General features: G+C 46.4%; 1 protein-coding gene across 1 annotated transcript in view; it reads right to left on the reverse strand.

Annotated features, from left to right (window-relative positions):
• ITPKC (inositol-trisphosphate 3-kinase C) overlaps window positions 1-23967 on the reverse strand; it is a 43038-nt gene that overhangs the window by 13835 nt on the left and 5236 nt on the right. The window contains exons 2-4 of the mRNA XM_007537914.3: window positions 8623-8722; window positions 4421-4634; window positions 369-573 (exon numbers count right to left, since the gene is read on the reverse strand). Of these exons, the coding sequence (XP_007537976.1) occupies window positions 369-573; window positions 4421-4634; window positions 8623-8722 (519 nt within the window). The remainder of the gene's footprint in view (window positions 1-368; window positions 574-4420; window positions 4635-8622; window positions 8723-23967) is intronic.

Consider the following 23967-nt stretch of genomic DNA (forward strand, 5'->3'; position numbering starts at 1 on the left):
TGAGAGAACAACGGCGTTCCACTCCAGCATATGTAGTGCAGGGAGGGATCTCACCTGGGGCCACCTCAAGGGGGCAAAGGATCTATCCACTGCTGTGTTGGATGGTTGTCAGAGGGAGTGTGAACTCAGTGGGGAGGAGTCTGGGGCAGGAGGGACAGGGTCAGACTAGATCAGAGCCCCGGAGGAACAAAGAAGACAGAATCCAGAGGCACAGATAGAAGCAACTTGTTCTCTGATGCTTGAGGGGGTGAATGAGAGCAGGAGCTCCCCCACTCCTGCTTTCATTTCCAATTTTTGCTCCAGCCTCCCCAGAGTCCTGCTTCCAGCTCCTGGCCCTTGAGTGATAGGCTTGCGGCTGCCACCTTTACCTTGATGCCCTCGATCCTGAAGCCCAGCGTGGAAGTGGAGCTCGCAGTCTCCCTCCACTGCATGTAGCGGGGCTTGGTGACGGCGCCCTGGGCGTGCTCCTCAGGGGTGGGGGCCCCGGGGTCCACAGCCACCATCTTCTCATACATGTCCTTCCGGGGCCGGGGCCTCTCCCGAGCCTTCACCAGCTCCTCCTCCAGGTAGGTCCTGGGACAGAGCATGTGACAGAAGAAATGATGAAAACAGAGGCAGGGAACTTAGACTCCCTATGTATATAGTTCCTTAACATTATATATAGTAGGAATAGGGGCTTGAGCCCTGGTCCTTATGCATGGCAATATGGCCCTTCAACCAGGTGTGCCACTGCGTGGCCCCATGCCACTATAAGACAGTGAAATGGGAAAGTTGGAGAACAGTTGTGTTTGTGCGTCAGTGTCTGTATGTGTCTCCAAAAGAGAACCTGTATCCATAATACAGAAAGAATTAATTACCAATCAAAAATAAAAAGGATTTGAGCCACCAGTACCACAGGGAAGCACCCTGCACAGCACCCAGCACCAGGGGACACTTCACAAATGGTGGAGCAAGGGCTATGGGATCTTTCCTCTCTCTGTCTCTTAGCTTCATAAAGAGATTCCACCAGGAGCAGTGGAGTTGCACAGGCACAAAGTCCCTACATAAACAAACAAATAAGTAAATGTTAGAGCAGCCTAAGAGGTGGTGCAGTGGCTAGACTGTTCAACTCACAAGCACAAGTTTCCAAGTTCAATCCCTGGCATCGCATATGCCAGAAGGATGCTCTGGTTCTTACTGATAAGTAAATATAATGTTTGTAAAATGTTAGGCCAAGTCTTTTGGTCATCAGGGAAGCAAAAATAAAAGCCATAGTGCAGTGAGGTTCCCATTCAATCATTAAAAATAGTAAAACTAGGGCTGGGGGGAGAGCAACATAATACCTATGCAAAAAGGCTTTTTTTTTTTTGCCTCTAGGGTTATTGCCAGGGCTCGGTTCCTGCACCTCGAATCCTCTGTTCCTGGAAACCATTTTTTTCCCCTTTTGTTGCCCTTGTTGTTTTATCATTGTTGTGGTTATTATTGTTGTTGCTGCTGTCGTTTCTCGAGAGAGGAGAGGAAGACAGAGAGGGGGAGAGAAAGATAGACACCTGCAGACCTGCTTCACTGCCTGTGAAGCAACTCCCCTGCAGGTGGGGAGCCGGGGGCTTGACCGGGATCCTCACACCAGTCCTCGTGTCCTTGAGCTTTGTGCCATGTGCACTACCGCCCGACTCCCGCAAAAAGGCTTTTGTTTCTAAGACTCCAGAGTTCTGACTTCAGTCCCCAACATTATCATAATTCAGAACTGAGCAGTGTTCTGGTAAAAAATAAATAAATAAATAAATATTTGTTACCATATGAGAAAAAAAAAAATCTCTCTGCCAAATGCAATGTTGGGGATAGAACTTGAGACCTCAAGCTGCAAAGTTCAATACTTTATCTACTGTGCCACCCCTCAGCTACCAGAACTGGGACTCTTGAGAGCTTGCTTGGAGGTTCTAGCAGGGGAGCACAGCTACTCATATACCCTCGACCGAAGATCGGTCCGTCTCTATTCAGGGAAGGCCATCCTTTTTGACCCAGTGCGGAGCTTTGGGAGGTACGCACATGGAGCAGTGAGGGAGGAAGGGGACACCCGCCTAGCCAGTCAGGTCAGCTGAATCAACCCTGGCGATCAATGGAGTGACGGATGTCGCAGCCAAGTTGTCCTCACATCCGCAGGACTGGGACTCTTATAAACTCCTGGTAGGAATGTATGGTGGCATAACCACTTTGAAGACTTGGAAATATCTTTTTTATATTTATTTATTTATTTATTTATTTTTACCAGCATATTGCTCAGCTCTGGCTTATGGTGGTATGGGGGACTGAACCTGGGATTTTGTAACCTCAGGCATGAGAGTCTCTTTGCATAACCATTATGCAATCTACCCCCGCCCTGACTTGGAAATATCCTAACTTTGTACAAATGTTCTTAAGGGATGACAAAATAGCCCACTTGGAGAGTACACTGCCTTGCCAAGTGTATCTCCCAGATTCAAGCCAAGTCCACATGGTATTGAAGGAAGCTTTGGTGCTGCGGTGTCTCTTTCTCTGTCTCTCTTCACCCTCCTCCTCTCTGTCTCTAAAATTAAATAAATAAAATAAAAAATATTTATTTTTTATTTCCACCAGGGTTATTGCTGGGGCTTAGTGCCTGCACACCAAATCCACTACTCTTGGTAACCATTCATTTTTCCTATTTTTTAAAAAAATATTTGGAGTCGGGCAGTAGTGCAGTGGGTTAAATGCAGGTGGCGCAAAGCGCAAGGTCCGGCATAAGGATCCCAGTTCGAGCCCAACTACCCACCTGCAGGGGAATCGCTTCACTGGCGCTGAAGCAGGTCTGCGGGTGTCTATCTTTTTCTATCCTTCTCTGTCTTCCCCTCCTCTCTCCATTTCCCTCTGTCTTATCCAACAACGACGACATCAATAACAACAACAATAATAACTACAACAATAAAACAAGGGCAACAAAAGGGAATAAATAAAAAAATTATTATTATATTTATTTATTTATTGGATAGAGATAGCCAGAGGTAAAGGGTGATAGAAAGAGAGACACTTGGGAGTTGGGCGGTAGTGCAGCAGGTTAAGCGCAGGTAGCAGAATGCACAAGGACCGGCGTAAGGATCCCGGTTCCAGCCCCTGGCTCCCCACCAGCAGGGGAGTTGCTTCACACGCGGTGAAGCAGGTCTGCAGGTGTCTTTCTTTACCTCTCTATCTTCCTCTCCTCTCTCCATTTCTTTCTGCCCTACCCAACAATGACAACAACAATGACTACAACAATAAAAAACAATGGCAACAAAAAGGAATATATAAATAAATATTTTTAAAAAGAATTGGGTATCGGGCGGTAGCGCAGCAGGTTAAGCGCAAATGGCGTGAAGCACAAGGAACAGTGTAAGAATCCCAGTTCGAGCCCCTGGCTCCCCACCTGCAGGGGGGTCGCTTCACAAGCGGTGAAGCAGGTCTGCAGGTGTGTCTTTCTCTCCCCCTCTCTGTCTTCCCCTCCTCTCTCGATTTCTCTCTGTCCTATCCAACAAAGACATTAACAACAACAATAACTACAACAACAATAAAAACCAACAAGAGCAACAAAGGGAAAATAAATAAATATTAAAAAGAAATAAAAAGGGCGTCGGGCGGTAGCGCAGCGGGGGTTAAGCACACGTGGTGCAAAGCGGCAAGGACCGGTGTAGGGATCCCGGTTCGAGCCCCCGGCTCCCCACCTGCAGGGGAGTCGCTTCACAGGCGATGAAGCAGGTCTGCAGGTGTCTGTCTTTCTCTCCCCCTCTGTCTTCCCCTCCTCTCTCCATTTCTCTCTGTCCTATCCAACAACGACAACATCAATAACAACAACAGTAATAACGATAACAATAAAACAACAAGGGCAACAAAAGTGAATAAATATCAAAAAAAAAATTTAAATTAAAAAAAAAGAAAGAGAGAGACACAGCACTGCTTCAGCACTCGCAGAGCTTTCCCCAAACAGGTGGGGATGGGGGGAGCTCAAACCAAGTCCTTGCATGTTATAACATGTGCACTCCACCAGATGCACCACCATGTGGCCCTTTCTTTCTTTTTTTTTTTTTCTTTACTTGATAGGACAGAGAGAAATTGAGAGAGGAAGGGAAGATAGAAAAGGAGAGAGGGAGAGACACCTGCAGCACTGCTTCACTGCTGATAAAGCTTCCCATCTGCAGGTGAGGGGTAGGGGTTGACATTTATGTCCTCGTGCAGGGTAACGTGTGCTCAACCAGGGGTTCCAATGCTCGGCCGAATGTATGTTTGTACTTACTTAGTAATAGGGAAGGGGAAGAAGCCATTCTGGGATATGCATAGATCAGGCACCACTCAGCAATGAAGCCCAGCACTTCACCCACTGTGCCCTCCCCCGCCAAGGCTGTGGCGCTATCCCCAAACACAGTCACTCCCCACCCTCTGCCCCTGGCCCCACCTGCTGCCCATCTTGCAGTCCATGATGGAAGGGCCCTCGAAGTCGGCCAGAAGGTCTTCCATCTGGTTGAAGGCCTGGCCGTCCTGCAGCACCATCCCATAGTAGGCCGGCACAAAAGGCCGGAGGGGGTCTCGCATCAGCTGCTCCAGACTACGCTGCTCACTCTGACAGAAGCGCTTGAGGATCCGGCCATCCTCACCTGCCTGGAAGTTGCCTGTGGGCAGCAGAGGCCATGAGGGGCTCAGACAGCAGATCAGAAAGCCAAGCGCCCTGCCACCCAACCTGCCTGTGAGCATACGATTCCCCACTCTCCTGCAGAGTTTTTTCCTCCAACTCCCTGTAAATCTCTCTCTCTCTTTTTATTTTCGCGGTTAAAATAAAGAGCTCAGTGCCTGCACTACAAATGGAGTGCTCAGTGGAGCTCAGTGCCTGCACTACAAATCCACTGCTCCTAAAGGCCTTTTATTTTTTTCTCCCTTTTTGTTGAACTTGTTGTTGTTGTTGTTGTTATTGCTGTTGTTGTTATTGGGGCACCAAGCAGTAGCGCACCTGGTTAAGCACACACAGTACAGTGCACAAGGATCCAGGTTCAAGTCCTTGGTCCCCACCTATAGGGGAAAAACTTCATGGGTGGTGAAGCAGGACTGCTGATGTCTCTCTTCCTTGCAATCTTCCCCATATCTTTCAATTTCTCTCTGTCTCTATCCAATAACAAACAAATAAAAATGTTTTTAAAAACATTTATGAGGTGGTCAGGTGGTAGCACAGCAGGTTAAGCGCACATGTCACGAAGTGCAAAGACCAGCATAAGATTCAGTTTGAGCCCCCGGGCCCCCACCTACAGGGGATTTGCTTCACAGGTGGTGAAGCAGGTCTGCAGGTGTCTTTCTCTACCCTTCTCTCTCTTCCCCTTCTCTCTCCATTTCTCTCTGTCCTATCCAACAACAATGACATCAATAATAATAATAATAAACAATGATAAAACAACCACGGCAACAGAAGGGGGAAAGAAAAAAGCCTCCAGGAGCAGTGGATTTGTGGTGCAGGCACCAAGCCCCAGCAATAATCCTGGAGGCAAAAAATATATATATATTTATGAGGGACCGGGTGGTGGCACACCTGGTTGAGTGCACGTTACAGTGCACAAGGACCGGGGTTCAAGCCCTCGTCCCCACCTGCAGAGGGAAAGTTTTGCACGTGGTGAAGCAGGGCTGAAGGTGTCTTTCTTTCTCTCTCCTTCTCTATCTCCCCTACCCTCTCGATTTGTGGCTGTCTTTATCCAATAAATAAAGATAATTTTTAAAAAAGATTTATTGGCAGAAGTAGATAGCATAATGGTTATGCAAGCAGACTGTCAAGCCTGAGGCTCCAAAAGTCCCAGGTTCAATCCCCTACACCACCATAAACCAGAGCTGATCAGTGCCTCTGGTATAAAAAAAAAAAAAAAAAAAAAAAAGCTTTATGAGAGAGAACCAGAGCATCACTCTGGTACATGTGCTGCTGAGTATTGAACTCAGGTCTTCATGCTTGAGAGCCCAACATTTTTTTTAAATATATATATATTTTTATTATTCCCTTTTGTTACCCTTGTTGTTTTATTGTTATAATTATTGTTGTTATTGATGTCGTTGTTGTTGGATAGGCCAGAGAGAAATGGAGAGAGAAGGGAAGACAAAGAGGGGGAGAGAAAGATAGACACCTGCAGACCTGCTTCACCTGCCTGTGAAGCGACTCCCCTGCAGGTGGGGAGCCAGGCGCTAGAACCTGGATCCTTCCAGCCCTCCTTGCACTTTGCGCCACGTGCGCTTAACCCGCTGAGCTACCACCCGACTCCCAGGAGTCCAATATTTTATCCACTGTGCCCTCTCCTGGGTCGCCGAGTATTTGTTTTGCAGTAGTTGCTTAGGTTCATCTAGCACCCTCAACCAAGAGAGACACATGACTGAGCTCCTTCCCCGGAATTGATTCATACAGGCTGTGTAGTCATCACTCCTCCTTTTCCCAGACGCTAGTGTCACTTTAGCTTGTATGTGGCCTTTGCTATGACTGAGCAGGTGACTTGTTGAGTCTGGGGAGACTCAGAGTATTTTTCCCGTAAGTGGTAATTGCCTCTTCACTTTATATCTTATTTATTTATTTTCCCTTTTGTTGCCCTTGTTATTTTTCATTGTTGTTATAGTTATTATTGTTGTTAGTGATGTCGTCATTGTTAGATAGGACAGAGAGAAATGGAGAGAGGAGGAGAAGATAGAGAGGGGAAGCAAAAAAGAGACACCTGCAGACCTGCTTCACCGCTTGTGAAGCGACTCCCCTGCAGGTGGGGAGCCAGGGGCTCGAACAGGGATCCTTACGCCAGTCTTTGTGCTTCGTACCATGTACACTTAACACACTGCACTACGGCCCGACTTCCTATCCTTTTTTTCCCCCAAAATAACACTGGTTTATATTGGTGTTCTAGGGAATGAGCCTGGGACCTTTGCTGCTTCGGACATGAAAGTCTTTTTGCGGGAGTAGGACGACAGCGCAGCGGGTTAAGCGCAGGTAGCGCCAAGTGCAAGGACTGGAGTAAGGATCCCAGTTGGAGCCCTCTGCTCCCCACCTGCTTCACAGGTGGTGAAGGGCTGCAGGTGTCTGTCTTTCTCTCCGCCTCTCTGTCTTCCCCTCCTCTCTCTATTTCTCTCTGTCCTATCTAACAACGACGTTACTAACTACAACAATAAAACAAGGGCAACAAAAGGGAAAGTAATTTTTTTAAAAAGTATTTTTGCAGGGCCAGGCAGTGAGCAGGATCCAGGTTCAAGCCATTGTTTTCCACCTGCAGGGGTAGACGTGGGGGGAGATTTCACAAGCAGTGAAGCAGGACTGCAGGTCTCTCTCTATCTCCCCCTTCCCTCTCAGTTTCTCTCAGTATATATCAAAGAGCAGAAAGAGAAGAAGGGGAGGGCCAGAGGTAAAGAGGGAAGGAGATATGGAGGGAGGAAGAGAAAATCTTTTTGCATGATCAAGAAGCTATTTCCCCTGCCCACCACTTTGAAAGATTTTATAGAAACACTCTCTGGGGACGAGGGAAACTGAACAGACTTCCCACCAGCAGCCTCAGCTGAGACCTGTAAGTGACTAACTCCCCCCAAAGTCCAGCTTCCAGCCTTCTAGCCGCACACTAGCTGAACTCCCAAATTTTACTCTGCAGCAACTAGCCAGCTGCCTGCCTCACCCCATCTCAGGCTCTGCCGCCTACAAGAGCTCTCCCATGGAGGAGAAGCATCCCCACGGACGGCCACATACATTTCTGTTTCAGGAAATGAGAGGAAACTAAGGTCCAGACGGTTGATTAAGCAGCTTCTCAGGGTGACCCAGGAATAGAGGATGGAGCTAGGGTTTGAGCCTAGGGTTCAAGCTTTCTCCTATCATCTCCTAGGAAGATAGGAATAGCACTCCATCCTGGACCGGAATAAATGGCAGCCCAGGTCTGAGCACTTTTTTTTTTTTTTGTCAAACCCCAGTCAGAGCACTTCCCAGGATAGTTCTACAAAGCAGGATCTGTCACCAAGCCCATTCTTTTTTTTTTTTTTTTTTGGAGGGAGTTTTACATTTTTAAGTCCCTTTAAAAATGTATTTTACTTATTTATTCATTTATGAATACAGACAAGAGAAATTTAGGGGAGAGGGTGACATAGAGAGCAAGAGAGGGGGCTCGGTGGTGGCACACCCAGTAAAGCACTCATAGTAATAAACACAAGAATCTGGGTTTGAGCCCCTGCTCCCCACCTGCAGGAGGGTTGCTTCACAAGCAACAAAGTAAGTCTGCAGGTGTCTCTCTGTGTCTTTCCCTCTCTATCTCCCCCTCCTCTCTCAATTTCTCTCTGTCCTATCCAATAAAATGGAAAAAATAGCCACCAGGAACAGGGGATTCACAATGTCAACACAGAGTCCCAGTGATAAACCTGGAGGTAAAGAAAAAAAAGAGAGAGAGAGACCTGCAGTACTGCTTCATTCTACTTTTTGTTTGTTTCCTTTCCAGAGTGCTGCTCAGCTCTGGTTTATGGTGGTACTGGGATTGAACCTGGGACCTTGGAGTCTCCCGCATTAAAATTGGATTGCATAACCATTATGTTATCTCTCAAGCCCAACTGTACAGTTGGAGAAAAAACTTTAGAAACAGCCTGGCTGCCCAGCCCAGCCCCAGTAGCCCCAGTTCTCACCAGCATGTCCGGACAGCTGGACCCAAGGGTACTGTTTCCGGAAGGAGACCACAAATGGCGAATACTTCAGCACTGTCTTCAGCTTCTTCCACTGCTTGTTCTGTGGGGGCAGAGAGGGGTGGGGTCAGGGCTTTGGCCAAGATGGACTTGGGGTCTCCTAGGGTGGAGTGTGCATGTGCAAGTGTATGAAGCTATTGGTCCTAAGCTTGCTGCACTGAGAGAAGCCCACACTACTTCAATGGTTACAGAAACACCCTCCACCCCGCCAAGACCTCAGTAAAGGTGGGAGAGAGTCTCTGTCCATTTGTCTTTGTCTTGTCGTCACGTGCTCTGGTCTTTCTGTCCTTTCCAAATGAAGAAAGACAGGCTAAGCTTGATTAGAGTAACAGACCAACTCCAAATCTCCTAACCCCCCGCCACACACACACATGCTAGCAGAAACACACCCAAAACATGGAAGCCTCTTCTCTGCCTCTCAACTAAGCCTGACTTCTTTCTTTTACTTTTTTTTTCATAGAACAGAGGGAAATTGAAAAGGGGAGGGAGGAGACAGATAAGCACTTGCAGTACTTGCTTCACTGCTTGTGAAGCTTCCTCCCCCTATAGGTAAGAAAGCTGGGGCTTGAACTTGGGTTCTTATGCACTGTAATGTGTATGTGCAATCAACTAGCTGTGCCACCACCCAGACCCTGCTAGTCAGGTCTTCTGGAGAAAATTACAGAGACAGAAGTGGCTGGCTGGCAGGTGAGCCACAGACAGAAACAGACAAATGGTAGGGAGTCGGGCGGTAGAGCAGCGGGTTAAGCACACCTGGCGCAAAGCACAGGGACCTGTGTAAGGATACTGGTTCGAGCTCCCGGCTCCCCACCTGCAGGGGAGTCACTTCACAGGTGGTGAAGCAGGTCTGCAGGTATCTATCTTTCTCTCCCCCTCTGTCTTCCCCTCCTCTCTCCATTTCTCTCTGTCCTATCCAACAACAAAAACATCAATAACAACAACAATAATAACTACAACAATAAAAAACAACAAGGGCAACAAAAGGGGATAAAGAAATAAAGAAGGGATTCGGACAGTAGTGCAGAGGGTTAAACGCACGTGGAGCCAAGCCAGCGTAAGGATCCCGGTTCGAGCCCCTGGCTCCCCACCTGCAGGGGAGTCGCTTCACAGGCAGTGAAGCAGGTCTGCAGGTGTCTTTCTCGCCCCCTCTCTGTCTTCCCTTTCTCTCTCCATTTCTCTCTGTCCTATCCAACAATGACGACATCAACATAATAACTACAACAATAAAAAACAAGGGCAACAAAAGGGAAAATAAATAAATAAATATTTAAAAATATTTTTAAAAATAAATAAATAAAATGTATATATATAAAAAAAAGAGTGGTCCAGGAGGTGGCGCAGTGGATAAAGCATCGGACTCTCAAGCATGAGGTCCTGAGTTCAATCCCCAGCAGCACATGTACCAGAGTGATGTCTGGCTCTTTCTCTCTCCACCTATGTTTCTCATTAGTAAATGAATAAAATCTTTAAAAGAAAAGAAAAGAAAAGAAACAGACAGATGACAAAGTGATAGAGAAACAAGATCAAAGACTCTGTCTGGCACCTATGAAGTGACTCATTAAAGAGTTCTAGCTCTTTCCTCTTGCAGAGAGGTCTTGCTCTCTTTAATTTAATATATACTAAGTATTATTATACACACATCTACATATAAAACATGTTTATTAATATATAATATAATACATATTGGGGAAGCAATTACAGAAGCTAGACTTTCTACCTTCTGCAACCCACAATGACCCTGGGTCCATGCTCCCAGAGGGATAGAGAGTGGGAAAGCTATCAGGGGAGGGGGTGGGATATGGAGATTGGGTGGTGGGAACTGTGTGGAGTTGTACCCCTCCTACCCTATGGTTTTGTTAATTAATCCTTTCTTAAATAAAAAAAAAGAAAAATATAATACATATTATTAATGTGATATATTTTAAATTTTATTTACTTTCCTTTTTGTTGCTCTTGTTGGTTTTTTATTATTGTTGTAGTTATTACTGTTGGTGTTATTGATGTCGTCATTGTTAGATAGGACACAGAGAAATGGAGAGAGGAGTGAAGACAGAGAGAGGAAGAGAAAGATAGACACCTGCAGACCTGCACTTGTGAAGCGACTCCTCTGCAGGTGGGGACCTGGGGGCTCAAACTGGGATCCTTAAACAAGTCCTTGTGATTTGTGCCATGTGCGCTTAACCCACTGTGCTACTGCCTGACTCCCCCAAATAAATCTTTTAAAAACAATGAGGGAGGGGCTGGGTGGTGGTGTTCCAGGTTAACAGCACACACTGTAGTTCACAAGGACCCAGGTTCAAGCTCCGAGTTCAAGCCTGCAGGGTAGGGGGAAGCTTCACAAGTGAAGTGTTGCTGAAGGTCACTTTCTTTTATTGTATTTTATTTTTATTTTTTGCCTCCAGGGTTATTGCTGGGGCTCAGTGCCTGCATCATGAATCCACTGCTCCTGGAGGCCATTTTTCTCCCCTTTTTGTTGCCCTTGTTGTTGTAGCCCTGTTGTGGTTATTATTGTTGTTGTTGATGTCATTCATTGTTGGATAGGACAGAAAGAAATGGAGAGGAGGGGAAGACAGAGTGGGGGAGAGAAAGATAGATACCTGAAGACCTGCTTCACCGCCTGTGAAGCGACTTCCCTACAGGTGAGGAACCAGGGGCTCTAACCGGGATCCTTATGCTGGTCCTTGTGCTTTGCGCCACTTGCGCTTAGCCCGCTGCGCTACCACCCAACCCCCGGAGGTCTCTTTCTGTCTCCTTCTTCCCTCTCATTTTTTTCTGTCTCTACCCAATAAATAGTAATAATAAAAATATTTTTAAAATAAAATAAAAACAATGAATAGGTTGGAGGACACAGCATGATGGTTTATGCTGGAGCTACCTAAGATTGCAGGTTCAATTCCTAGCACCACCAGAACCCAGAGCTGAGCAGTGCTCTGGTAATAAGTAAATAAATAACAATATAAAAGCAATCAAGGGGCTTGAGAGGTGGCACAGTGAATAAGGTGCTGAACTTGTGGAAGCGTGAGGTTCCAAGTTCAGTACCCAGCATGTGCCTGAGTGATGCTCTAGTTCTTTCTGGTTTTCCTGTTTTGTTTTCTCCCTTATCTATCTTGTGTTAAGAAATAAAATCTTGGGAGTTGGGTGGTAGTGCAGTGGGTTAAGTGCAGGTGGCGCAAACCACAAGGACCAGCATAAGGATCCCGGTTCTAGCCCCTGGCTCCCCACCTGCAGGGGATTCGCTTCACAAGCTGTGAAGCAGGTCTGCAGGTGTCTGTCTTTCTCTCCCCCTCTGTCTCTCCGCCTGTGGACAACAATAATTACAACAGTAAAACAACAAGGGCAACAAAAGGGAACAAATAGGGGCCAGGTGGTGGCGCACTTGGTTGAGCACACATGTTACACTGCACAAGGACCCAGGTTCAAGCCCCGGTCCCCACCTGCAGGGGGAAAGCTTCACGAGTGGTGAAGCAGGACTGCAGGTGTCTCTCTGTCTCTCTCCCTCTGTATCTCCCCCCTTCTGCTCAATTTCTGGCTGTCTCTATCCAATAAAAAAGACTTATTAAAAAAGGGAAATAGGGAGTCGGGCTGTAGCGCAGCGGGTTAAGCGCAGGTGGCGCAAAGCACAAGGACCGGCATAAGGATCCCGGTTCGAACCCCGGCTCCCCACCTGCAGGGGAGTCGCTTCACAGGCGGTGAAGCAGGTCTGCAGGTGTCTATCTTTCTCTCCCCCTCTCTGTCTTCCCCTCCTCTCTCCATTTCTCTCTGTCCTATCCAACAACGACAACAACAATAAAACAATAAGGGCAACAAAAGGGAATAAATAAAATAAAATAAATATTAAAAAAAAAAAAGGGAAATAAATAAATATTTAAAAAAAAAGAAAAGGAGGGTCAGGCGGTAGTGCAGCGGGTTAAGCACATGTGATGCAAAGCGCAAGGACCCGCTTAAGGATCCTGGTTCGAGCTCCCGGCTCTCCACCTCCAGGGGAGTCGCTCCACAGGCGGTGAAGCAGGTCTGTAGGTATCTGTCTTTCTCTCTCCCTCTCTGTCTTCCCCTCCTCTCTCCATTTAGCTCTGTCCTATCCAACAACGAACAACAGCAACAATAACAATAATGACCACAACAAGGGCAAGAAAAGTGGGAAAAAATAGCCTCCAGAAGCAGTGGATTCATGGTGCAGGCACTGAGCCCCAGCTATAACCCTGGAAGCAAAAAGAAAAGAAAGAAAAAAGTTTAGAAAATGAAATAGGGGTGCACCAGGTAGAGCACACACATTACCATGCACAAGGACCCAAGTTCAAGCACCTGGCCCCCCAGGGATGAAGCAGTGCTGCTGTAAATGTCTCTCTTTCTCTCTATCACCCATCCCTCTCAATTTCTCTCTGTTTCTATCTGAAAGGGGGAAAAGAAAAAGAACTACAAATAAGCAAGTTTGTAAAAATAAATAAAATAAATAAATAAGACAGGGAGACAGACATCAAGCTATTGAAAACCAGAGAACTGAACAGAAAACAAGGACTGATGTGCAGCCTGTCTCCCAAGACCAGGCTAGGGACTGATTTGTGAGCATGTCTGAGTGTGCACGTGCACACAAGTGAAGTCTCTGCTGACCTGCAGGCCTTGAGCAAGGGTTGGGAGGATGGGTTATCTCACCAGAGGAGATAACCCAGGGTGAAGGCCATGTTCCCTCCCAGCCATGGCAAGGACTAGGGCAGGATTCAGGAAGCCCCATTCCCTCCCACCCTCCAGCTGCCAGTGGTGATTAATAATGGTTCCTGTTTACTAAGCACCTGGAACATTCCAGGCACAATGACAAAAAGACTCAGTGTGCCATAAACTACTCAGCCCTGAAAACACACCCCCGGGAGGATTGCTGTTGACTGTTGCCCAGGAGGAAACACAGGCTCAGAGGGGGGAAGTCACTTGCCTAAAAGACACAGCTCATTGCTGGGTGTGATCCTCTGACCCTCCTGCCTGGGTTTAGCTACCAGAACCCACTAGATTTCAAATCACGACTCCCAGTTCATAATCTGGTACACCATATGTAACCTATTGGTAATCCTACTTGGCTAACAGGAGGTTAGTTGAGGGGCCAGGAGACAAAGCATTTTACAGGGGGCTCAGGCAGTAGCTTAGTGGGTTAAGTGCACGTGGTGCAAAGCGCCAGGACCAGCAGAGGGGATCCTGGTTCAAGCCCCTGGCTCCCCACCTGCAAGGGAGTCACTTCATAGGCGGTGAAGCTGGTCTGCAGGTATCTATCTTTCTCTCCCCCTTGTCTGTCTTCTCCTCCTTTCTCCATTCTCTCTGTCTTATCCAACAATGACATTAAAAACAACAATAATAAGCGCAACAACAATAAAACAAGGGCAACAAAAGGGGGGGGGAAGGGCCTCCAGGAGCAGTGGATTCGTGGTGCAGGCACCAAGTTCCAGCAATAACCCTGGAGGCAAAAAAAAGCAATTTACAGGCTTGAGCCCCCAGCACCACATGGGGGCACCAGGCATCCGGGAAGCCTCACAAGCAGTGGAACAGCATCCTGGTGTATCTCTCTGCCTCTCATTATCTGTCTAAACAAACAGGAGTCTACTGGGAGTGGTTGAATCTTGCAGGCACAAAGCCCCAGCAAAAATTCTGGCAGCAAAAGAAACAAAGGAGTTTAGTTAAAACTGCTTTTTTTATTTCCCTCTATCAGAACAGTGCTCAGCTCTTGAAACCAAAGAAAGACCCAACACTGGCCGCCAGCTATATATAGACCAATTTCTCTCCTCTCCGTGTGTTACAAACTCCTTGAGAGGCTGCTTCTGTCATGAATTTCTCCTCTTACAGAGAAATTCCTATCATCCGCCCAAGCTGGTTTCCGCCCAGGAAGATCTACCTGCTAACAAGTCCTGGCCCTCTCAACTTACATTGAAAATGGATTCCAGAAGAATTTAAAGACGGGTGCTGTCTTTGTTGATCTCACAGCAGCCTATGATACGGTCTGGCACCGTGGTCTCCTAATCAAGATCTCAAGATGCCTGCCTCCATGGGTGGCCAACACTATATCGTTTCTTCTCCAAAACAGAAGATTCCTGGTGCATCTGGGTGACAAGTCTAGCAGATGGAGACTTGTCTCAAGTGGCCTCCCCCAGGGCTCTGTTCTGGCTCCTACGCTATTTAATATTTACATCAATGACCTTCCAGAAACTTCTTCAAGGAAGTTCATCTATGCCGATGACATCTGCTGTGCAACTCAGGCATCCAAGTTTAACATCCTCGAGGAAACACTCACGAAAGACATGTCTCTGATATCTGATTACTGTAAAAAATGGCAACTAATCCCTAGCACTGCAAAAACGGTATCATCTGTTTTCCATCTACACCATGCCTCAGCCTCGCGTGAGCTTAATGCGCAGCTTGACGATACGAGAATCCGGCATGAAGCCCAGCCAGTCTATCTTGGCGTTACTCTCGATCGCACCCTGTCATTTCACAATCATCTCATAAAAACTGCAGCAAAGGTGGGTGCGAGGAATCACATCATTGCAAGACTGGCCAGCTCCTCATGGGGCGCGAGCGCTTCCACACTACGATCATCATCTCTGGCATTATGCTATTCCACTGCAGAATACTGTGCCCCAGTATGGTTCCGTAGCCCCCATGTCCACTTGGTCAAGTCCAAATTATATTCCTCCATGAGGATAATTTCTGGAACCATCCGTTCCACCCTGGTTCCATGGCTGCCAGTTCTTAGCAACATCGCCCCGCCAGATATTCGTCGGGATGCGGCATCATCTAAGTTCATTTCCCACGTCTACGCTCGACCGGACCTGCCAATATACGCTTGACGTCTCGTCATCCAATCTGGTCCCCTACGCCTACACTGAATTTCTCTGTTCCAGACTCTTGGAAACAGAGCTGGCAGTCAGCTGAGGTAAAGAACAAACACCTCATCACAGACCCCTGCAAGCGTCAACCCGGCTTTGACCTAGCATGTTATGATCGGGCCCTCCTCAATCGCTATCGAACAGGCAGGCCATGGCTGGTGCGCCGCTATGTTCCACCGCTGGGGAGCCAGAGACAACCCGAACTGCCCCTGCGGCTACAGACAGACTATGACCCACATAGTCAACGACTGCCACCTCTCCAGATTCAAAGGAGGTCTCGAAACTTTACATCAGGCTCAACCTGACTGGCTGTTGACTGGCTACGGAAGAAGGGCAAACGCTAGAAGAAGCAGCTCTGGCTTATGGTAGTGCTACGGATTGAACCTAGGATTTGGGAACCTATTTATATAACCACTATGATATCTTCTCCACGCTAAAACTTTTTTTTTTTTTGAGTGGGGGGAGAAGGCACAGCAGAATATTCACTTAGAGGCAGGGTAGACAGCATAATGATTATGTAATGAGACTCTCATGCCTGAGGCTCCAAAGTCAAAGTCCCAGGTTCAATCACCAGCAACACCATAAGCCAGAGCTGAGCAATACTCTGGTCTTTCTCCCCTCTCTCTGTATTTCTCATTAATATATATAATAGCCATCCACTTGGATAGTGTACTGCTTTGCCATGTGTTCAACCCAGGTTTGAGTCCAGCCCACTACATCGGAGGAAGCTTGAGTGCTTTCACTCTGTGTCTCTATCTAAACTTAAAAACAAAAGAAAGCGGGAGTCCTGCGGTAGCGCAGCGGGTTAAACGCACATGGGGTTAAGCGCACATGGCAAGAAGCGCAAGGACCAGCAGAAGGATCCCGGCTTAAGCCCCTGGCTCCCCACCTGCAGGGGAGTCCCTTCACAGGCGGTGAAGCAGGTCTGCAGTTGTCTTTCTCTCCCCCTCTGTCTTCCCCTCCTCTCTCCATTTTTCTCTGTCCTAGCCAACAACAATGACATCAATAACAACAATAATAACTACAACAATAAAAACAAGGGCAACAAAAGGGAATAAATAAAAATTTTTTTAAAAGCAAGCAAGCCAAAACCTACTTTTTTCTTTTCGATTTTTTTTTTCTTTAAATCATAAACAGATGCCTGGGAGGTGGTGCAGTGGGAAAGGCTGAGGAAATAGCACAATGGTTCTGCACAAAGACTCTCCTGCCTGAGCCTCTGAAGTCTCAGGTTGAATCTCCAGCTCCACCATAAGCCAGAACTGAACAGTGCTCTGGTATGTCTCTTCTTCCTATTAAAATCAAAACAAATATGTAAATAAGGCTTGGACTCTCAAGCATAAGGTCCTGAGTTCAATTGCCAGCTTCCCATGTGTCAGAGTGACGCTCTGGTTCTCTTTCATAAATAAATAAAGTTTCTGAGTCTTCTCTGTTTCTTCTAAACTCTAATTTTCTTAGATGACTAATCTGGGTTTTCTCAAATGGTTCCACACTGGTTTCCATTCACGTGCCCCCTCCTCTAGGAAGCCCTCTCTGATAGTCCATGTCAGGGCCTGTCATTTCCTCTAGATTCCCACAAGGCTCGCTCGGGACTCCCCCTAGCCCAGCTCTGATCATGTTGAGCCGGCACTGCAAGTTGATGGCTCTGTGATGTGGCCCCCTGGCCTGGGAGTCAGCATGGTTGGGGCCTGGGGCCTGGGGGCTGTGGTCTGCTGAGAACAGGCTGCATGTAAGAGCATGGCAGGGCAGGAGAGGGAGGGAAGGAGGGAAGGTAGCTGGGGCTCTGCGGTGAAGGGAGGTTAGGTGAGCTGGAGGTGCTGGGAGAGAGAGGTGTACTTGGGCCTTGCTGCTGTAGGAAGTCAAGAGAGAGCAGGAAAGCTGAACATGGGAAGAGCCTGATCACAGGAAGCCAGTGTGAACACAGCAATGAGTTCCTGGTGGCTATCAGCCTGGCTTTGGGGAGCCAGGCAAGGTGCTGGAACAGGGGCAGAGTTGGGTTCTGGAAGGATGGAGAATAACTGGAGGCTGGGATGAAAGCACATTAAGGATGATGCATATACTGCAGAGATTAAAGAGACTGGGATTTTTTTTTTCTGATATGGAGAAGAGACAGAGAAATTGAGAGACAGAGCGGGAGAAAGAGAGACACCTGCAGACCTGTTTCATGGTTCATGAATTATCCCCCCCACCCCCCACCCTGGCCGGGAGTGGGGACTTGAACCTGGGTCCTTCCATATGGTAATAATGTGTGTGCTCAGTCAGGTACAGCTCTCCCAGTCACCATGGCCCCACCACTCTAGGCTGACTTTTTCAGACAGAGACAGAGAGGGAGAGATACCACAGCACAGGAACCACCTCCACTGCAGTGAGGGCTGGGCACGTGCCTGGCAAAGCAGGCACACTATCTGGGGGCTTTTTTTTTTTTTTAACTTACTTATTTATTTTTGATAAAGGATGAAGGGCAGGAAGTGACAAAGAGGAAAAGAGCTAGAAAGAAAGAGACAAGTGAAGCACTGGTTATGCAAAGATACTTTTACTCCTAAGGCTCCAAAGTCCCAGGTTCAATCCCCAGCATCATCATAAGCCAGAGCTGAGTAGTGCTCTGGTTTAAAAAAAAAAAAATCCACTTGGATAGGAAATTTGCTCTTACCTCCACCAAAGGTGAGAACAAGGGGCATGAACCCAGGGTCATTTTGCAAGGTGATAATGAGCTGAAGTTAGTGCAACAACACCCAGACTTTCCTCCCCTTTTTTACTTTATTAACATGAGAGAGAACCAAAGCATTACTCTGGCACATGTGAAGCCAGGGTTTGAACTTGGGAGCTCAGGTCCCTAAGTCTATTGCTTTATCCACTATACCACTATTTTATTTAACCAGAGCACTGTTAAGCTCTATTTTATGGTGGTATGTGGGATTGAACCTAGGAACTTTAGAGCCTAGGCCTGACAGTCTTTGGCAGAACCACTATAGTGTCTCCTCTACCCCAGGTGAACTATTTTTATCAGCCCAGAGACTATTTTAATGTAATATCAAAGAAAGAACCCAGGACCTTGTGTTTGTCTGATATCACCACTTACCAACCTTCCTGGGCTGTAGCATTAATTCTTTATTTAGAGAGAATGAGAGGGTGGGGGTATAGCATAATGATTATACAAAGAGATTTTCATGTCTGATGCTCTCAAGTCCCAGGTTCAATCCCCCACAATGCCATAGGCCAGAGCTGAGCAGTGCTTTGGTAATAATAATAATAATAATAATAATAATAATAATAAATTAGGTGTGGTCTGGGAGGTGGCACAGTATATAAAGCATCGGACTCTCAGGCATGAGGTTCTGAGTTCAATCCCCAGCAGCACATGTACCAGAGCAATGTCTGATTCTCTTTCTCCCCCTATCTTTCTCATAAATAAATAAATTCTTTTTAAAAATAATAATAAATAAATTATAATTTAAAAAAACTTTTTAAAAAAGAGAAAATGAGAGGGCAGAAGGTAGGTAGCATAATAGGTATGCACATGGACTTTCATGCCTGAGGCTCCAAAGTCCCAGTTTCAGTCCTCCGCAGAGGTGGTAGTACCATAAGCCAGAGCTGACCAGTGCTCTGGTAACAAAAAAGAGAGACAGGGAGTCGGGCAGTAGCACAGTGGGTTAAGCACATGTGGTACAAAGCGTGAGGGTCAGCATAAGGATCCCGATTCGAACCCCGACTCCCCACCTGCAGGGAAGTCGCTTCACAAGTGGTGAAGCAGGTCTGCAGGTGTCTATCTTTCTCTCCCCCTCTGTCTTCCCCTCCTCTCTCCATGTCTCTCTGTCCTATCCAACAACGACGACATCAATAACTACAACAATAAAAACAACAAGGGCAACAAAATGGAATAAATAAATAAAAAAGAGAGAGAGAGAGGTAAAACAGAGACAGGTTGTTAATGTGTAGTTCTGGCATTTGAACACAAGGAGAGCTATCTCTTGGCCTCTAAAATGACTCTGTTTTAAACAGAGCACTACTCAGCTCTGGCTTATGGTACTACCAGGAATGGAACCTGGACCACAGAGCCTCAGGCATGAGAGTCTTTTTATAAAGCCACGATACTGTTTCCTGGACCCCAGTGACTAGGATTTTTTTTTTAAAGATTCATTTCTTTATTAATGAGAAAGATAGAAAGAACGAGACACCATTCTGGTACATGTGCTGCTGGGGATTGAACTCAGGACCTCATGCTTGAGGATCTAATGCTTTACCTAAGCACCACCTCCAGGCTCACATGACTAGGTTTTTAACTGAACCAGAACTGAGTTTTGTGTTCTGGTTCTGGGCCTGGCAACAGAACCCATGGGTAGTGCACTGCTTTGTCATGGGCAAGACCCAGGCTTGAGTCCAGCCCCCACTGCACTGAAGAAAATCTCTGTGCTGAGCTGCGGTCTCTCTCACTCTCTTTCTATCTGTCTCTATCTAAGAAAAAAACAGCCAGAAGCAGTGAAGTCCTGAGATGAGCAAGAAAAGAAAAGGGAAAAAAAAAAAAAAAAAAAAAAAAAGAATTCTAGCTATGACCAGATCTGGTCAACCTTAACCAAGTGACCTTACCTCATTTCTATGCCTCAGTCTACTACTCATCTGTAAACTAGAGATAAGAATCTGATCTCATAGTGCTGTTTTAAGAATTCCAAGAGCGCGGAAGTGCAAGAACCGGCATCAGGATCCCGGTTCGAGCCCCTGACTCCCCACCTGCAGGGAAGTCGCTTCACAGGCAGTGAAGCAGGTCTGCAGGTGTCTGTCTTTCTCTCTCCCTCTCTGTCTTCCCCTCCTCTCTCCTTTCTCTCTGTCCTACCTAACAATGACGACATCAATAACAACAATAATAATAACTACAACAATAAAACAACAAGGGCAACAAAAGGGAAAATAAATAAAGAAAATATAAAAAAAATTTAAAAAAAAAGAATTCAAAGACTTGGGTAGAGAAGGTAGCATAGTGTTTATACAAAAATCCTTCCATGTCTGAGGCTTTAAGTCCAGGTTCAATCCCCAGCACCCCCATATCATAAGCCAGAGCTGAGCAATACTATGGTAAAAATAAAATCAAGGGGGTTGAGTGGTGGTGCTGCAGGTTAAGCACACATAGCGCGCTAAGCACAGGAAGGGTACCGGTTCCAGCCCCTGACTCCCAACCTGCAGGGGGGTCGCTTCACAAGCGGTGAGGCAGGTCTGTAGGTATCTGTCTTTCTTTCCCCTCTGTCTCCCCTCCTCCCTCTCTGCCCTATCCAACAACAACAGCAGTAACAACAATAACAACTATAACAACAACAAGGGCAACAAAATGGGAAAAATGGCCACCAGGAGCAGTGGATTCATAGTGAAGGCGCGAGCCTCAGTGATAACCCTGAAGGCAAAATAAAATAAAATCTAGCAGTTATGTAGCTGTACAAATCTTTCAATGGGTAGAGAGTCAAATTCAAATGCTTGAGATTACCTGTTTAGTTGGGCTGGAGTAGTGGCCCTGCTTGTGGACTCTGAGACAGACAGAGATTACCTGTTTCATTCTAGAGGTTGCAAGTACCAGAGTGCTTTGGCTTGTCTCTTTCTCTGTAAAATTCTCTCTCATATATAGTAAAATAAATAAATACCCACAAGATTTCTAATAGTTAGCTTCGGGGGGAGAGGGGAAGAGAAGAAGATGATATATATATATATATATATATATATATATATATATATATATATATATATATATACAGCTTGGCTGGTGGAGTGCAGGTCTTGCATGTCTGAGGCTCTGGGTTCAATCTCCAGCATTGGATATATCAGAGTGGTGTCCAGGTTTCTTGATCTCTCCCTCTTTCAAATTTTTATTTATTATTGGATAAAGACAAAGAAAAATTGAGATGGGAGGGGGAGACAGAGAGGGAAATAGAGAGACACTTATAACCCCGCTTCATGACTCATGAAGCTTTCTTCCTGCAGGTGGGGACCAGGGGCTTGAACCTGGGTCCTTGCACACTGTAATGTGTGCATTTAACCAGGTGCACCACCACCCGGCCCCCATATCTTTAAATGTTCATTTATTTATTTATTTATTTTTCACCTGAGTGCTGCTCTGCTCTGGTTTATGATGGAGCTGGGGACTGAACCTGGGACCTCAGAGCCTCAGGCATGAGTCTTTGGCATAACCACTATGCTGTCTCCCCAGCACCTCCCCCTTTAAAGACTTATTTTATTTATTATATGAGAGTTTCACATGAGGCAGAGAAGAAAGAAACCAGAGAACTACTCTGGTACCCTCAGTACCAGGGACCAAACCTGAAACCTCAGGCATTAAAGTTTGATTCTCTACCAGTTAAGCTATTTCCCCAGAGCACCCCTCCCCAACTTTCTCTCTTTTAAAATGAAAAATTCATAAGCAAAAGAATGAGAAAACCGCTGCTGGCGGACTCTCACTTCAGCAATCCAGTACCCCAAGTGGTGGACTGTTATTCTAGCCAGTCTGCTCTCACCTTGATGGACTACTCTGTTTGTAGCCAATCTCTTTGTGCCATGCCTGGCTTGAAGAAGATAAAAGTGTGGTCTGGGTAATCGGGGTAGCGCAGCTGGTTAAACGCACATGGCGCAAAGCGCAAAGACCCGCAGAAGGATCCTGGTTTGAGCCCCTAGATCCCCACCTGCAGCGGAGGTGTGGGGTTGGGGGTGGTGGTGTCACTTCACAAGCGGTGAAGCAGGACTGCAGGTGTCTATCTCTCCTCCTCTCTACCTTCCCCTCCTCTCTCCATTTCTTTCTGTCCTATCCAACAAGACATCAATAACAATAATGACTACAAAATAAAACAACAAGGTCAACAAAAGGGAAATGAATAAAGAAATGTTTTTTTTAAAAAAGTGGAAAATCGGCGGTGGTGCAGCGGGTTAAGTGCACACGGCACAAAGTGCAAAGAACAGCTGAAGAATCCCAGTTGGTGCTCCCAACTCCCCACCTGCAGGAGAATCCCTTCACAGGCAGTGAGGCAGGTCTACAGGTATTTTTCTCTCCCCCTCTGTCTCCCCTCCTCTCTCCATTTCTCTCTGTCCTATCCAACAACAACGACATCAATAACCACAACAATGTTAAACAACAAGGGCAACCAAAGGGAAAAATAAATAAATAAATATAAAAAATGTTTTTTAAAGTGTGGTCTGGGAAATGGCACAATGGATAAAGCATTAGACTGTCAAACGTGTGGTCTCAAGTTCAGTCCCTGGGAACACATGTACTAGAGTGATGCCTGGTTCTTTCTCTCCTATCTTTCTGCTGGGAAATTGTGCAGATGCAGTCACATCTGCCATGTTGTCCCCTCAGGCTATTGCTAGTTCCAGCGAGAGTTGGGACATTCTTGGAGCGCCTGTTCCACCATGTTGTGGCCTCAGGGCATTGTCAATTCGCTGCAATAGTTGGAGTGCTTTGGTTACTCCTCCCCCTCCCCATTCTCAGGAGAGCTATTCCCATAGAAGCCATTCTTCTTCCGCCCCTCGTTCTTTTGCCAGCCTTTCACTTGGTGATTAGACGCAGGGAAGGTTGCTGCGCGGGCCGAAACTGCTGCTCTCTCACCCAACTCTGAGGTGCCAGCGCGAATAAAGGATTGTGTTCCCTTTCTGCTCCAAACCTCCTTCTTCTGCGTCCCACCGCCGCCGCTACCAAGCGACATCTTTCTTCATTAATAAATAAAAAATAAAATCTTAAAAAAAAAAGATAAAAGCTGGGTGCTGAGGTTCAAGGTTTTTCAGGCCTGGTACAAATCAACCTGTAACCCATTAATGTGAAATAAACTAACTCCCTGCCCTCCATGTGGACTCAGTCTCTCTGGTTCTTTGGTTATTTTAGGGCTGTTAACAGTGGAGAACAACACTATGAAATTTTTTCGTAACACTTTTGTAAAACCCTTTATCTCCTATGAAGTAAATAAAAACCAGGTGGGAGTAGATAGCATAATGGTTATGCAAAAGAGACTCATGCCTGAGGCTATAAAGTCCCAGGTTCAATCCTTGCACCACCATAAAACAGAGCTGAGCAGTACTTTGGTAAAAAAAAAAAAAAAAAAAAGAAAAAGAAAAGGGGGGGGAAATCAGGCGGTAGCGCAGTGGGTTAAGCTCAGGCGGTACAAAGCACAAGGACAGGCACAAGGATCCTGTTTAGAGCCCCCAGCACTCCACCTGCAAGGGAGTTGCTTCACAGGCGGTGAAGCAGGTCTGCGGGTGTCTTCCCCTCCTCTCTCCATTTCTCTCTGTCCTATCCAACAACAACGACAATTACTACAACAAGAAAAACAAAAGGGAATAAGTAAATAAATATTTTTTTTTAAAGTAGATAAAAACCAAATATTTTATACATTTATTTTTTGGTAGGGGACAAAAGACAAAAGATAGAGAGGGAGAAACACCTGTAATACAGCTCCACTGCTGG

The sequence above is a fragment of the Erinaceus europaeus genome, chromosome 2, assembly GCF_950295315.1.
Source record: "Erinaceus europaeus chromosome 2, mEriEur2.1, whole genome shotgun sequence".
NCBI classification, from domain to species: domain Eukaryota; kingdom Metazoa; phylum Chordata; class Mammalia; order Eulipotyphla; family Erinaceidae; genus Erinaceus; species Erinaceus europaeus.